A 16,480-nucleotide genomic window follows, 5' to 3' on the forward strand; every position below is an offset into this window, starting at 1 on the left:
ACAAGAGAACAGCTGTAGAATAACTGTCCACTGTAGTGAGCACTATGCATGAAAGGGTTAACAGAAGAATATTAGACAGAAGAACAATAACAGACGTATAATAAAAGCTGGAAATAAAAGTAAAAGGAAAACAAAATCTTTCTTCTTCTTTCAAAATTATTTAAAATGAAGGATATAAAGGGTGTAAAATGCGCTCGTCAGTCCTTGTCCTGGTTAAATAAAGCATAATGTGAGGAATGCTGTGTTTTCTGGTGATGTCTTCATGATGCTGTGGATCCAGTGCTGCCTCCCACCGGCTCAACATGACGGAAAAACTGAGTGATCGCGGAAACACACAACATTTTTCACTTTAAATGATAGTTTAACTAAATCTGCAGCCCAGACAATATACTGAGGAATGTGTTTTATCCCGGGTTTAAGGTCTAATTGGAAGTGGCTCTACATCATGACATAAAAGTGAGTTATGATCGCCTTATGCGCCGCTGGTTTGTGGCTCGACAAGGACACTCTCTGTCATGTGGTTCGAGGGAAAACCCGTATTGGATCTCTGTGGTCACCTGGGCGCACCAACAAAAAAAAAAAATACTCTTGAGGAGATGATTGTCATTGTGCATGTGACAGACAAATACTGATGGAAGAAGAGTAGTCAGAAAACCATATTTTCTGCAAGCTCGAGAGAAAAACCAACGACGCATTTGAGTTTTTTAATAAATCTATGAATCCGTGGAAAACCATGAAAATCATTTTTATCCATTAAAACTCTTTACGCGCAGTCACGTGGATGCAAATTACAATAAAGGGAATCAACAAAGACGCGATTACTGTGCAAAAACGCTCATTTATTCGCCCAATAAAACACACAAACTAGTCCACTCCATGTCTTATTAGGCGCATGTCTGAGCCGCAGCTTTGCGCGGATAAACAGCAGCTGTGCGCCGCGGAGCAACAAAAAGGAAACCAAGGACAAACCGACTGTCACCAACTATCAAACTGAAAAATCTACAACTACCAGCAGGTTTATCCCAAAAAAAAAAAGCCTGATTTAACCCCCCGAGTAGGAGATCGAGCCGCTCGGAGTGCGTGCGTAAAAGCAGCCGGAGTGTTTTTTTGTTTTTGCGCACAGACGCAGACGGATCCGTCCTGCTCCGCAACGGCCTCCATTTTAGCTTCTTGCCCGGTCGGTGCCTCACGTGTCCTGGACTGTCTTTCTCACATGACCCGTGTGTTTGTCCCCGTGATCAGCGCTTCCATCTCCGTAAATCAGTGTCGTTGAATATCAGCGTTTTACACCCGCAAAAGCTTCATGGATATGCTGGAGCAGAGTCTGGACAGCTCGGCGAGGTGAGAGGCTGCAGCCGCTTCCTGCTCAGCCATGGCTCCCGTTACGGCCTAAAGCCCGATCTCCCTGCAACGCAATGCTCTCTTTAATAACCCCACTAACACATACTTTTAATATTTACTTTTATTTTTTGCATGTTTTCACGTCGCCGGTTCCGGATGATCCATCTTGGACAATCCGCACATTTACGCGCGGCTGATGCTGTGCGTCTGTTTCCAGCAAGAGTTTTAATTTAATGCGAAAACTCTGCTTCCTTTTTGCAAATCTGTCACATCTATTCACTTATAGAAACCAGAACAGAAGGCAAATGTACTGAAGGATTTGTGGCTTTGTTATTTTTTATTTTTTGTTAGGAAACACATGAACGCACTGAGCTCTTACTGCCCATTAAACAGGAGAAATAAATAAATGAGGGGGAAAAAACTAACAATAAAAACAAAACCAGAGGGGCGTCTGGAGGAGTGGTCCAGTTAGTTTAGAAGTTTATGCAGCCTTTTAAACTCTTACTTTTCATATGTATGGGTCTGATAATTCATATGTTCTCGCTATAAGCTGCATTAAGTTGCATTTCTGTCAAGCTCCCATAACGTTTGTGTATAATTTTATTTATCATGCACTAGGATCATATTTGCACTTGACCAGCTGGGGGCGCCCGAGAGCATCATGTGTGGAAAAAGCTGATACTGTGAAATTTCTTGTTTGGGTTTAAGATCAAATTGATTCACTCTTCTTTTCTCTTTTTTTAGTCACGACAAACAGGAAACAGAAGAAGTGGTGCAGTTGCAGGAAGGTGAGTAATTCTGGCCAACTTGTATTTCACTCTCTTCACTTTGATATTTCAGAAGGAGCTGCACTTTTTAGGCAGGTTTAGGCAAAGCAGGTTTATTTATATAGCACATTTCATGTACAAGACAATACAAAGTGCTTTTTTACCCCATAATAATAATAATAATAATAACTGTAATAATGATAATAATAATAATAGTAATAATAATGGATTAGATTTATGTAGTGCTTTTCAAGGCACCCAACATTTGCTACATATTTTACGTTTATTTTACATAATAGTTGTTGTGCCGAATTCTATTCCCTGCTAAAAACTGCTCCCCCTTCCTAAGTCAGCCATGAAGAGGACAATGTCACTAAATTCATCCTGTCACAACTTTTTCTCCTTTCTGACTGTAGTGCACAGGTGTCAAACCTACGGCCCAGGGGCAAAATCCGGCCCGCCAAAGGGTCCAATCTGGCTCTTGGGATGAATTTGTGAAATGCAAAAATTACACTAAGATATTAATCCTTTTAGTTCAGGTTCCACATTCAGACCAATTCAGTCTCAAGTGGGTCATAGTAACCTATAAATACTCATGACTCCAATTTTTTCTCTTTGTAAATGTTTTCATGTATTTACACTAAAACAAAGTATAATATTGCAAAAATATCTGAATAACCTGAACAAATATGAACAACCTAAAATGTCTTAAGAGAAGTAAGTGCAATTTTAATAATGTTCTTCCTGTTATTAAATGTTTTGTGTATTTGTAGATTCACTGTGATCTGGAAGTTATAATGTACATGTGTAAATGATAAACTGAAGCATAATATTCTTAAAATTACAATTTTTTTTCAGTTCATTCATATTATTCACATTGTTTGAAGGGATATTTTTAGATGCAAAGATATTCATAATGTAACTTTACTTTTTTCACTCTAAAACAGAGAGAAAAGTTTGGAGTTGACATTATTTATATATTATTATATTATACTTTTAGTGTTTCGGCCCACTTCAGATCAAATTTAGCTGAATGTGGCCCCTGAACTAAAATGAGTTTGACACCCCTGCTGTAGGGTATGAAATTAACTGTGAATTATTCAACCTCTTAACACCATCATACCTGTGTAGCAATTAAGTAATTAATAATGTTGTAAGATATTGCAGTTATATTTTTTTATCTGTTTAATATTAAAGAATGTGCAAACTGTAATGTATATAAAACTTTCTAAAGTTAAATGTTAGATACACAACACACAAAATATATAACAATGTAAACAGATACTGCTGAAAACTACATCACCAGCAGCTGGGGATGCCGTTTTCGGCAGGGAGCAGAATTTTGCACAGGGTACTGCTGAAAACTGCATCCCCCATCAGAATTAGCTTGTGAGGCTAAAGGAGTGAATTTACTTTAGCAGCTCACATTTGGAGCTATTCTGGTGTGACAGTGTGAATTTGGTGCATTTTGTCCTCTTTATGGCTGACTTAAGAGGGAGGAGCTGTTTTTCGGCAGCTGCTGGCGATGCAGTTTTCGGCAGGGCGTAGAATTCGGCACAACAGTCATTACTTATTTAATAGAATACATATAATATTATAACCATGATGCAGGATTATACCATGAGACAAAAGTATCTAATGTTGCTCCACATTGATGCACTAAAATATTTAAATACTATTACATGTATCTGTCAGTGGGAAAAAAAATCACAATAATTATAGTACTGTGTTAAAGTCTTAGTTCACCTTTGAAATAATCCCCACATTTATGTCTCATTATTTTTACATAGAGGAAATATGTGCACAGCCTTAAAAGACATACACAAAAAACTGAACTAAATCTGTTGTAAATGTTAAAGTCACTGTTTAATGTGACCTCTGACCCCATGACAAGAAGCAGCACAAAAGGTTAGAAACATCTGACGTGTGTTGAATGAAACCTGGTGTAAAATATCAGAAAATGAATGCAATAAATGTCATATATTCTGAACAAAAGGATTAACGGCATGTTAAATGCAAAGGGAAGTCACACTAACTACTGGCATTTTGGTTTATAGAAGCTGTTTTTAACCTGAAACTTTAGTATTTCCTGCTGTACATATTACACAGATATCAGATTGCATCGAATACAGAGACTGAGGGAAGCGAATGTGTGGTTATTATAACTTTACTAAACCAACAAATCTAATGTTGTCCGAGGACCTTTGCACACACAGTACTGTATATGTACAACCTATTCTGTAATATTGTAACACTTTGAACGCAGCCACTCTGCAAAAATGAGGAACTTTTACCAAGTTTACTCAAACATCTTCAGTTCACACTTTTAATTATCACAGAGTAAGAAAGGCAGTAACAAAAAACAGTGTCAATGATTTCAGTGCTGTCTCTTCCAATCAATTAGTTTATGCATTCTATTATAAATTAGGGCTAAATCCAGTGTAAATCACCAGACATTATTCCCTACTGGCCATTTCCAATTTGCTTCATGCTTTTGCAAAATAATGTTATTAGTTCGAGTAAATTCCACACAAAAATTCATCCTCATATCTTCATTAGTTTTTGTGAGTTTATGACTGTGGTACTGGTTTTACTGTAAAAGCTAGAGGTGCAGAAAAAGCTCAGTCAGTCATTACTTTTAAACTATTCATGATGGATGCATTAAAATGTCAGAAGTTGTTCTAAGGTACAAGATGGGTTTAACTTCTGTAAAAAAAAAAAAAAAAAAAAAAAGAAGAAGATGCACAGGTGCTGAAATATATAAACTGAACACTATGTTAAATATTTGCATAAAGAGCAGGTTTGCCTCAGTGTTGATCTCCGCATCGAAGCACATCAGATCTGTCAAGTACTCCTTAGTATTTATTATGTTGTAGTACTATTGTGGTGATTAAGTTTTTTTTTTTTTTTTAAATCTGATTATGTGGCATCATTTCACACTTACATTTCAGACAGACAGACAGATAGATAGATAGATAGATAGATAGATAGATAGATAGATAGATAGATAGATAGATAGATAGATAGATAGATAGATAGATAGATAGATAGATAGATTTTCTTTATTAATCCCCAAGGGGAAATTCAAAATACGGTCACCACTCCACAGAAACAGTCATACCACATCAACAATAAATAAATAAATACAGAATGTAAATAGCTAAAAATAAGTTATATTAAAAAGAAAGTAGAATTAAAAGACAAAGTGTATATTCTACCTAACACATTGAACATAAAAACATAAAAAACCCCCGAGGACAGAAGTGTTGTGGAGTTTCTACCTCCTATACACCCCCACCCAGCTACTCCTCTTCTCGTCTCCTCCCACCTCCCCTCCCACATATGATTATAATTCCCCCTGTGTGACAATGTCTCCCATTAAAAACAGTTACAACACTAGAACTAGAATGAGCATAAACTCAATATCGTCAACCGAACTTTATTTATTAAGGCGTCAAATACACCCTGTTTGTTTCAGATAGAAATGTTAAATACAGAGTAGCTGTACTGAAAATACAGCACAAATCTGAAGCGCAGAATTAATATCTGTATTTTATGTCTAAGTTTCTCGTAATTATTAATTCTGCAAGTTGTGGCTGCTGTGTTTAAGTTATTGTAAACTGAATTACAGGACTGGCGCTTAGAGAATACTTATTTATTACTATTCCTAAAATGTTTATGATAATGTGTGTGTGGCAAGTATTTAATAAATAATACAGTAATTTATGTTGAAACAAAAATGTGCCTGATTGTTCCAGCCTTTTGAGACAGATTACACTGGGGAACAATTTCAAAAAAATTTCTGTTGAGTTAGATTTTTATGCTGATTTAAACTAAAATTGGCATGCTGATTCCAAAATTTCAGTCAGTTTTTTTCTAGCACATCAAGTTTTTTCTCCACAGCTTACCCTCCAGATAAGTAAAATTCCACTGATTAGCTGTTGTAAGACTTGCCAGCTGATTACGATTGGACTCATCTACAGCTACGTGGCAACTTGTTTGTGCAGTCACAATTGAGACAGTGCAGTGAGAGGTGTGTGCAGCTCCCAATAGGTCAGTACTATCAATATCTGCAAACAGAAAGCTAGCATAGTAGGAATTAAGAGGATTTGTGCTGGCTTTTCTCTTAACCTTGTAACCATGGGCATACCGTTGTAAGTTCTATTTTGTTTTATGCTGTTTTTTTAGTTTTCAAAGCCTGTAACTATTCCATCTTAGTGTTTTATTTACATAGGTATATATTTCCTTTGTCCCAGATCATGTCTGCTCCTACTACTTCTCGTCGTAAATGCCTAAACAACCCTGACTCCTTTTGCTATATTTGTGGTAATTTCACCATTCCAAGTCAGAGGGCAAACATCAGTGCATTTGTCAAACAAGCGTATTTTGCATATTTTAAAGTAAAACTCTGTGATCAAGACAAGCCATGGGCCCCTCACAAAGTGTACAAGCAGTTGGCATTTGGTATCCCCATGGTTTGGCCAGAGCAAAAAGATTGCACAGACTGTTACTTTCGTTTAGTGAAAACATCAGGATTTAACAAGAAAAATAAAAGTAAAATAGAATATCCTAATCTACCATCAGCTATAAGACCAATGCCTCATTCAGCTGAAATTCCAGTGCCAGTTTTCAAACAACTACCTCCTCTAGAAGATCTGAGTGATGTTGAAGAACGCAGTGACAGCAATGATGCAGATTTTGAAATTCACGAGGATTCAGTTCGTAGGGGATTTGATATTTCATTGTATGTCAATATGTGAAAATTTTTATAAAACAAGCACATATCTGTTAAGTACAGTATTTTTCATATTTTTTTAAGAAAACGGGGATCCTATAGTTCAAAAACTTGATGTGATAGAGAAAAACTGAGATCAGTTTTGGATTCCGCACCCAAAAATTAGTTAAAAACAGCTGTCAGACCTAACTCAACAAAAACTGTATTCCCCAGTGTTATATGTGTTTTTGAGACATGTCAGATTATGTGTGTTTTGAGACCTGTTGTATTTCGTGTGTGTGTGTGTGTGTGTGTGTGTGTGTGTGTGTGGTAGGGGAGGCGGTGGGGACGGAGGAGCAGACTGCAGTGACCATCACTGGCGTCCCGCAGGCTGCGTTCACTGACCACAATGTCCAGTACCAGTTCCGCACAGAGAACAGCGGAGGACAGGTGTGAGACCGCAGATATGCACACAAACATTCCCATTTGTGTTATTATCCGTTCTGCGCTGTGTTATTTCTCATCTCTGTGTTTAATCAGCATTATCAGCATTTATACGAACAATAAAAACCAGTGCTTTTCACACCAAGTTACATCTTTTAAACTGTATTATGTGTAAAAATGTTTCTTGGCAACCGTAAAAATGACAGTGTGCACATTTAACAGTGGTATTGAATATAAATAAGGATATAAGGATAACGACTCGCACTTTTTGTGGCAAATTCTGATCGTCTGATTTTAACACCTTTTGGCTATTTCACCTTTTTAATCACCTTTTCTCATTTACTCGTATGTCAGGATCCATCAAACATGTTTATTTCCACTCTGCATTTGTGAATAAACACAAACACACATTTTAGGTTGTGTTTCCTCGTAGTATATGTAGGTGATGTTAAATCTGGTGGTCATATTTTTATTTTAATGTAATTTTTGTGCATTCTGTACATTTATGCATAGGGGTGTTGTTCTTATGTCATTTTAATGGTATATTATTTCACAGTAAAAAAAATACACTGTCACTGATATCCTTGAAATTTCTAAAGCTGTTAGACATTTTTATTGTATCTTCTAGTTGATAAACAGATGGATTCATTACACTTTAATATATGTCTTTGTTTTCTGCTGTGTAAAGGTTTAAACAACCTCAAAAACACTTCAAATTCACAGAGTAATTCTGATTATGCAGATGATTTCACCAGGTGTTCATTTATTCAGACTCTGAGGGTTTGATCATTGTTGTCTTTTCATGGAAATATTAAAATAATCATAATTTTAATTTATACTCACACAAAGGCACCTTTATACCAATTAATGATATTTCTACCTCATATCCCCAGATGTCACCAGAAACCACATGAGACGGATCTGTGTGTACTTCGGTGGGTCCATGTTTCCCAGCCCTGGTTTCATGTTGAGTTTCCACTGCTTTTCTCTCTCCAGGTGACCTATCGCGTCGTTCAGGTGACAGACGATCAAATAGAAGCGACGGCAGATGGAACCGGAGCCGTCAGCGTCGTCTCCACTGCAGCGTTTGCAGGAACCCCCCAGGCCGTGGCACAGGTGGGTAAATAAACCAAGACTGAACCGTAAACACAAAATAAATCACATGGCAAACCATAGAAAATACTGTAATTCTGCCGCCAAATATCAGCTGTGTGTTAGTTTTTGCTGCTGTATTGACTCATCTGTGTCTACAGGCCGTCATCCAGAACCCGTTCAGTAACGGGGGGAGTCCTGCCGGGGAGACGGTGGGAGGAGAGACACGATTCGCTTATTTTCCTGCCGCCACCGTCAGCGATGGAACAGCCACAGCCGTGTCGGTGCAGGCCGCCGCCGAGCCAACCATCACACAGGCAGGAGGTAAGAAAACAGCTGATCTGATCTGGAGTCAGTGAAAGGGTTTATTGAAGGCATCAGGACGCCTCTGCATTGAAACAAAAAGTCAAAAATCAACCCTTTACATTAATTTTATACATTTATGTCTTTTTTTTTTTTTTTTTTCGGTCGTCATCATTTGTTTTTATTTATAGGGATTGGTCATTTATTGAATCCAATACTCAGCGATTTTATAATTATCTTTAATGATATTTTTTAATCTAATATATGATTTTGTTACATGTTACCATTTATAGACCATCAACACTGACATAAAAAATGTCATTTATTTATTATTAGAGTAATAATTATTTATAACCCATTCAGTTCAGTGTGGAAACTGACAATAGTTATTTAAATGTTACTGAATTGTACTTTATTTTAGGGTCAACTTAAGGGCATTTCAGCAAAGTTCTGTGTTGGATTTACTTTCACTTTTACTGCAAATGTGTATGTTTGGACCTGGCAACATATAGAGTTTTTGTTTTATGAAAGTCTTGAAATATGGTGACATTGCAGAATTAAAATTAGTGAGTCTAGTTCAACAAAAATACAATCTGTATGCATGTTTTTAGAAATGTATTGTCTTGTTGCACATACGTGATTCTTCCTTTTAATTCCTTTTTTTTTTTTTTTTTTAAACATATAATGAACATTGATATCCTTGCAAGTTTTGTATTTTCCACATAAGTCTAATAAGGGGAAGGTTTTTAATTGTTTTTAGTTCATATGCCATTGTGGCTAAAACTTTTTGCAATGATACAAAGATAGTTTTGGCAAGTTTTGCTGCCTCAGTTTTTTGTTGTTTTTTTTTTCCTGGGGTAGCTACACTGAAGAACTATGATCATAGGTATTTTATGTAAGTTTCAATGACTTTGTTTGCAAGTAAATCACATTCATGCAAAGATTCCATTTGTGTCACTGCCAAAACTTTTGGTTACAACAGCAAAAAAAAAATATTTTCCTGTTGCTGTTTTCCTTGATTACATATAATGTAACTATTACATATTATTATTGATATTGTGCATTTTTGTGTCTTTTCCTGCATCAGTGTTTTCTGAACTGCATTCTAATTTCTGTTTTGCTCATGTAAGGCCAATTCTTGCTGTCTATTTTTTTTTTTTTAAAGTTCTCAGGTTAAATGTGCTTAATCATAAATACTTTAATGAATGAATTGGAAAACAAATGTCAGAAGTGCTGATTAGCTGATGTTTTCAGTGTATATGATAAAGACATATATATTAGTTTATGTACATGTACTTCCGCTACTAATAACCTGTAAAGTGTATGTATTATAATATATAAACAGTGTTTTGAAGTAGATCTTGGAGTTCTGAGACAAACATTCATTTATTCTCTCATTAAGTCTTAGAATTTCACATTTTGACCCAAGACTGTATCTTGGAAACTTCAGCCAACCAGCATTTTTGACTTTTTTTTCTTTATTAGTGACTCAAACTTGCTAATATTTCATTACTTTTATTCTGGAGATTTTTGTCCTTGTAGATCAGTGTTATTTTTGATGTCCTTGTCTGTCGTCCTTCCAACTCCAGGTCAGTTTTACGTGATGATGAGTCCGCCTGAGGTGCTGCAGACGACAGCTCCTCGTACCATCGCTCCACGGACACACACTTACACCGCGTGAGTATAAAACGCCGATCTACACCTCGATCCCATCACTGAAATTAAATATCACCACAACCACTCATGTTAAGGTCCGCTGACATATCACCTCTGCAGTTTCTCACCCCTTATCCCGTAACACCACATTGGTTTCAACATTCTGCACATCTGTGTCCCCTTTTCCAATGATCGGTTGTGTCGGTGTATACATAATTTAAAACATCCAACATCTGAAAACCACACTCTGTCCTACTTACCTGCCATCCCCAGAGACCTTGGTGAAAGCGAGATGTTGCAGCATGGCAGCACAAACTGGTGAGAAGAACTTTCACATACGCCCCCCCATCCCTGTCATGTGTTTTAGAGACCGACATCTGGTGGCTCTTTAATCGATCATTAGCATCCCTGACCTGACACCCATCCCCAAAATGAGACTCTGTAGTCTCACACTGATTAAAACAAATGGAGCACTCATTGTAAACAAGCCAAGATAGATAAAAGCCCTTTTGTCTGGATGTATCTGAAGATTTATTTTTGATGGAATTTAGCTCATTTATATGAAAATCTGCCTCATTTCATGTAAATTTCACCCATAATTTTGTGTGTTTGTGTTTTTGCAGGAAGGTAGATGGTCCCCGGGCCCCTAGAGATGAAAGGCGAAGAGCACAGCACAATGAAGGTGTGTGGGGTTTGGTTTAATGTCTGCAAGTTCTATCTAAACTCATCAAAAAACATTATTCCAGTCCATTATTTCTCCTCTTTAATTATTTCTTGCACTTCAAAAATTCTATGCATAATCAAATATTTTAATGTGCGCTGTTTTTATATTTATTTTTATTTTATTGTATTTCTAATCAAATCTAAATGTATTTTAATATTGTATTTTTTTCAATCAATGTGAAGCACTTTGGGCTACAATTTCTGTATGAAAGGTGCTATACAAATAAAGTTTATTTTTATTATTATTATTATTATTATTATTATTATTATTATTATTATTATTATTATACCGATTGCTGTTGTATCATACATTGTTGGAAAGCCTGATTCGTCACCATTACAGGAGAATAGTGCAGGGGAATTTGGAATGTTGGGGGGGGGGGTGTACTTGGAGGTAGACCAATATATTTATTTATTTATTTATTTATTTTTTTCCAATGTCAATAGTCGGCCTTATTTTTTTTTTTTTTAAGCCAATATTTGATCAGTAGTAAAAATATTTGATCAGGTACCTGTGTGGGCAGCACTTGAAGTTCAGTAAATGTTAAGAGTACTATGTGTACGTGTATTAATAATTTCATTTATATTGCTTCATAAAACTCTTAATTATCTGAGTGTTTCAGTTGTATTTTACGTTCAGTGTGCTTTAAAAAAAATATATATCTGCCTCAAAAATTGGCTGTAGATATTGGCCGTCAGCTGACTAAATTTTTCAAAATTGCCATTGGCTTTAGAAAAACCCATATCGGTCAACCTCTAGTACTACCCACAGATTTAACCGTTTGCTTAAACTGTAAATGCAAGAGATCCTCACAAATTTTACCTTGTTGTAAAGGTGAGTAATCAGGCTTTCCAACAATATACAATACAACTATTATTATTATTATTATTATTATTATTATTATTATTATTATTGTAAAATTTCACTCCATGTTAGACCAGTGTAACCAGTATGAATATACAGTTCTGTGTTCATCACCATGAACTACTGTCAAAACTGAATGGGTCTGATTGAAGTATTATAATGAATTAGAAATGGTACCAATACAATCAATAGTCATTACCTGTACAAAAATAATCAAAAAAGCTATTAAACTGCTTGAATCAAAAATGGACTGATAACTTATTTAATTTTGAAGTAGATGATAAATAAAGCCCAGATTATGTACCTGAACTACCAGCGAGTTACCAGAACACTGTTTCATATTAGTACAAACTCTTACATATGTTTTTTTTTCTCTTTGCAGTGGAAAGGAGGAGAAGAGACAAAATAAATAACTGGATCGTCACACTGTCAAAAATAATCCCAGACTGCAGTGTCGACAGTAGAACTGGAGCGGTGAGCATCAAACACAACTGAAAATTATGTTTCTAACAATATTAGCTAAACAATCCATGTCCGTCTGTCTCCATTGGATAATGTGACAGTGGCTTGTCACGTTTATGTCTGAAAAGGTCTGCTTGTTCGTTTTTTCTTAATTTGCATGACTTTTTCCAGCCCTTTGTCTTCTTATGCTGCTTGTGCAGGTCATACTTTGATCCAGTTGACTGTGTAGCTTTATGCAACATGCTCTTTCACCTGATGCACAAACTGCTACTGAAAGTTAGTTTAACCATAACTGATGATTCATGACTTAAGATTGAAAAGAGGCATCAGCATCATACAGAGACCAGTGAACTCCACTTATTCACTGTACATTAGCAATTAAACTTTCAAGACTGTGTTGTGGCTCTAAAATAGAAAATCACTGAGGAAGTTGAATAATCACGTGGAACAATATGATTCATAAGGAAAGAGGTGGTGACTCATTTTGATCTGATCGTCTAACGTGACAGTGTGTTGGTTTCCTCAGAGTAAAGGAGGCATCCTGTCCAAAGCCTGTGACTACATCCGAGAGCTGCGTCAGAGTAACCAGCGACTGCAGGAGAGTTACAAAGAGGTGGAGCGAGTGGAAATGGACAACGAACTACTAAGACAACAAGTCAGTGTTTTTGGTTCAGTCCACATCTAAACACTTCTACAGTAGTACACAGGGTTCCCACTGGGTCTTAAAAGACTTTAATTTACAAATCTGCATTTAATACCTTAAAAAATTCTTTAAAATTTATTAGATTTGATATGTTGGGTCTTAAGTTATGTTGCCATAAACTTGTTTGCTGTATTGTGTTTAACCCATGAAGACTGTGCTACTTTTGTGGCACTTCCAAACTACTTTTTCCTCTATATTTTACTTTTCTTAGGTGATTTATCACCATTTATTATAATATTATCCACTGTATTTTATGTTTTGTTTTGTTTTTTTAGTTTAAATCATGTATTTTCCTATATTTAATTAAATGATCATGTAGATGTTTGTTACGGTCTCCAAACAACAAAAGTAAAGCCTCACGCAGCAATGTTAATGAAAGCTCAGATCAAAGTTAAGGGTTATTAAATCAGAAATAGAGAAAACTGAAGAAAACATGACTTTTTCTTTAAAATCTCTCATTAATTGAACATAAACCAAGTGTCTCCATCCACTGTCATTGATCCAATTCCATTGCTTTTACTGGTGAATCAGTGTTGTAGAAGATGACAGTGTTTCCATGGTAACTACAGAGCCTCTGAACATCTAAATGGGTCATATCTAATGACCATGAAAAGATGACAAACTGTATTTTACACCAATTATTTACATGTATTGATAGGATTAGTGGATCAACAGGTATTAAACAGTTTAGATCAGTAGATGGTTTAGGTTGATGGTGGATGTTTGGGTCTTTATGGGTTAAATGTGTTTGTTAAATGTCTAAGGTGTAAAGAAAGTAACATTAGTCTATTCAGTTTCACCCATTCTAATTCGACAGTTTACATCAAAATTAGAAACTAATTAACGTTAAGTTTGCAGCCCCTGGTGAGAAATGACTTGAAACGGTGGGAATCAAGGCATTGGAGTGAATAAATACATTTTCTTAAATTCTAGGAGTCATGAATTTTTGCCAGTATGGCTGTGAAATAGGCATTAAATTCTGTTCTAAGTAGACTTAAAAAGGTCTTAAATTTAACTTGTAGAAACCTGTAGGAACCCTGAGTACACATTTTTTTAGTTATTAAGTAAAACTCACATGTCAAATATGGTTGAAAAATAAACCTCAGCTCAGAATGGCCAGATTGTGGAACTAATATTTCATTTGTTTTGGAAATAAAAATGCCTCAGTCAGAAGGAGTTTCCAGTTGTGTTGAGAGTTTTGGAGCTTTTTTTGATGAATTGTTCAATTTAAAATATTAACACCTAATTACCATGTAAACATTTAATTTGATCATTACTGGAATCCTCTGATACAAACACACATTATATCTGATCAGTTTCTATAAAATCCAGTCTTAATGAGTCAGAAGGATTTCACTCAGGTTGTAGGAATATTATCCATGTTACCACTGCGTACATTCCTCTTTTGTTTTGCTTGGTGTCTTAACATTTTTCCTCATGTTTTTCCAGATTGAAGAGTTGAAGAATGATAATGCACTCCTCCGAGCACAGCTACAGCAGCACGGCGTAGAACTCAATGGAGATACAACGCCACAATGATTGTGGACTGGACACATGTTATATCACAAACACAATGTTGCAAACTCCCACCCGCCTGAACGATACAGGAAACTAATTGGACCACAAAAAACAAACACACAGGACTCGAGACGAACACTGAAGGACTGCAAACTGACAGCGCCTCCTCCTCTTCCTCCTCTTCCAGTCGTTCAACGTGAATGCCTTGGAATCTGTAAACTGTAGCTAACCAAACCTCTCACCTGTGCTTCAAGGAGAACAACCACCACGAACCACCACGCTCACACCAAACGTTCTTTTTACTTTAAATTATGAACCTGGCACAGAACATTTGCTTTTAATCATTATTCTTTTTAATCTTCTTACCTTTTTGTTGACGTTTGATGTGTTTGAAACTACTAAATGTGAAATGAATGATAGCTCCGTTTTGCTTTGTCATTTAATTTATTAGTTTTTAAGGAATATCTTTATGCCTGCAGAAAGGAAAAAAAAAGAGCTGATTTTTGCATTTGCTATAATTCTAGCAATTAAGAAAATCATGTAAAATTGATCATTTTCCTCATGATGGTCCCTGCTACTGTAGTCTAGTTTTACCATCACTGATCACACGTACTAGATGTGATCTCAGTGCAGTTTTCAATTCTTCTTCTTAACTCTGACATTCCTAATACCAGGCAGCACTCACAAACCTAACGGACACACTTCAGTTATAGTTTTATCACAGTCTACTCTTATAGCACAGGCCTGGGGGGTTTCATTTTTAGTGCAAGGCCTTAATAAAAGCCTGTTGGAGAGTGTAGGTGTTAACATAGCTCAGGTAATTGGGATAGTGCACCGCTAGTGGTTCCCAGACTGGATCTATAGAGTTTTAAAGATGATTTTGCAACATGTGAATCACTTTTATTGGGCATTAAATCATTGTCTGTATGTATATTTGCTTAATAGGTAACTGGTTTAATGCACTGAAATAGAGGCTCAGTCACATGGGGTCTTATTTAAGACCGGCTGCTATTCAGCGCACCCCCCCCCCCCCTCCTTTTTTTTTTTTTTTCAGTAATCCCTAATATTTAAGATGTTTTGGGAACCATCGCTGCCAATTGACGACCATAGCATGGTCAGGAATGTGCAAAGGGGATTTTGGATGGAAGTGATTATAGTAGTTGAGACTAACCAGCTTTTGTCTACACTGAAAGTCACCACAGCATGGAAATATAACCACTGGCATGACTAATTCTGATACAACAATAAAACAGAAGTGTTTATAATTATGTGTTGTTCAATACATATGTTTCACATTTGTGTTAGTAGCAAGAAGTGGAATGTTATCTATACACAGATTTTTTTTTATTATACAGTACAGGCCAAAAGTTTGGACACACCTTCTCATTCTTCGCATTTTCTTTATTTTCATGACTGTTTACATTGTAGATTCTCACTGAAGGCATCAAAACTATGAATGAACACATGTGGAATTATGTACTTAACAAAAAAGTGTGAAATAACTGAAAATATCTCTTATATTCTAGTTTCTTCAAAGTAGCCACCCTTAGCTCTGATGACTGCCTTGCACACCCTTGGCATTCTCTTGATGAACATCAAGAGGTAGTCACCTGAAATGGTTTTCACTTCATAGCTGTGCCTTGTCAGGGTTACTTAGTGGAATTTCTTGCCTTATTGATGGGGTTGGGACCATCAGTTGTGTTGTGCAGAAGTCAGGTTGATGCACAGCTGACAGCCCTATTGGACAACTGTTAGAATACATATTATGGTGAGAACCAATCAGCTAAGTAAAGACAAACGAGTGGCCATCATTACTTTAAGAAATGAAGGTCAGTCAGTCTAGAAAATTTCAAAAACTTTGAATGTGTCCCCAAGTGCAGTCGCAAAAACCA

General features: G+C 36.2%; 1 protein-coding gene across 2 annotated transcripts; it reads left to right on the forward strand.

The window, feature by feature from the left end:
* The first annotated feature begins 250 nt into the window (after positions 1-250).
* On the forward strand, positions 251-15,853 carry usf2 (upstream transcription factor 2, c-fos interacting). 2 transcript variants are annotated; one of them, XM_030147664.1, is made up of 11 exons: positions 251-1,341; positions 2,086-2,129; positions 7,157-7,272; positions 8,263-8,382; positions 8,520-8,682; positions 10,251-10,338; positions 10,591-10,635; positions 10,941-10,999; positions 12,288-12,379; positions 12,894-13,022; positions 14,520-15,853. In XM_030147664.1, exons 1-11 carry the CDS (start codon positions 1,304-1,306, stop codon positions 14,607-14,609), a joined length of 984 nt encoding a protein of 327 aa, XP_030003524.1. In that variant the 5' UTR covers positions 251-1,303; the 3' UTR covers positions 14,610-15,853. The 2 variants fall into 2 exon arrangements, with proteins under 2 accessions (XP_030003524.1, XP_030003525.1); XM_030147665.1 differs by lacking the exon at positions 10,591-10,635 and having other exon boundaries at positions 253-1,341.
* Positions 15,854-16,480: the final 627 nt, after the last annotated feature.

This window comes from Sphaeramia orbicularis, chromosome 11 (assembly GCF_902148855.1).
Source record: "Sphaeramia orbicularis chromosome 11, fSphaOr1.1, whole genome shotgun sequence".
Lineage (NCBI taxonomy): Eukaryota > Metazoa > Chordata > Actinopteri > Kurtiformes > Apogonidae > Sphaeramia > Sphaeramia orbicularis.

Excerpts from the sequence above, each read along its gene's own strand:
- usf2 (XM_030147664.1), top strand. The coding sequence starts at position 1,304 with ATGGATATGCTGGAGCAGAGTCTGGACAGCTCGGCGAG. Across the intron at positions 2,130-7,156 it reads AGTGGTGCAGTTGCAGGAAG|GGGAGGCGGTGGGGACGGAG; the intron begins GTGAGTAATTCT and ends TGTGTGTGGTAG. Across the intron at positions 11,000-12,287 it reads AAGAGCACAGCACAATGAAG|TGGAAAGGAGGAGAAGAGAC; the intron begins GTGTGTGGGGTT and ends TTCTCTTTGCAG.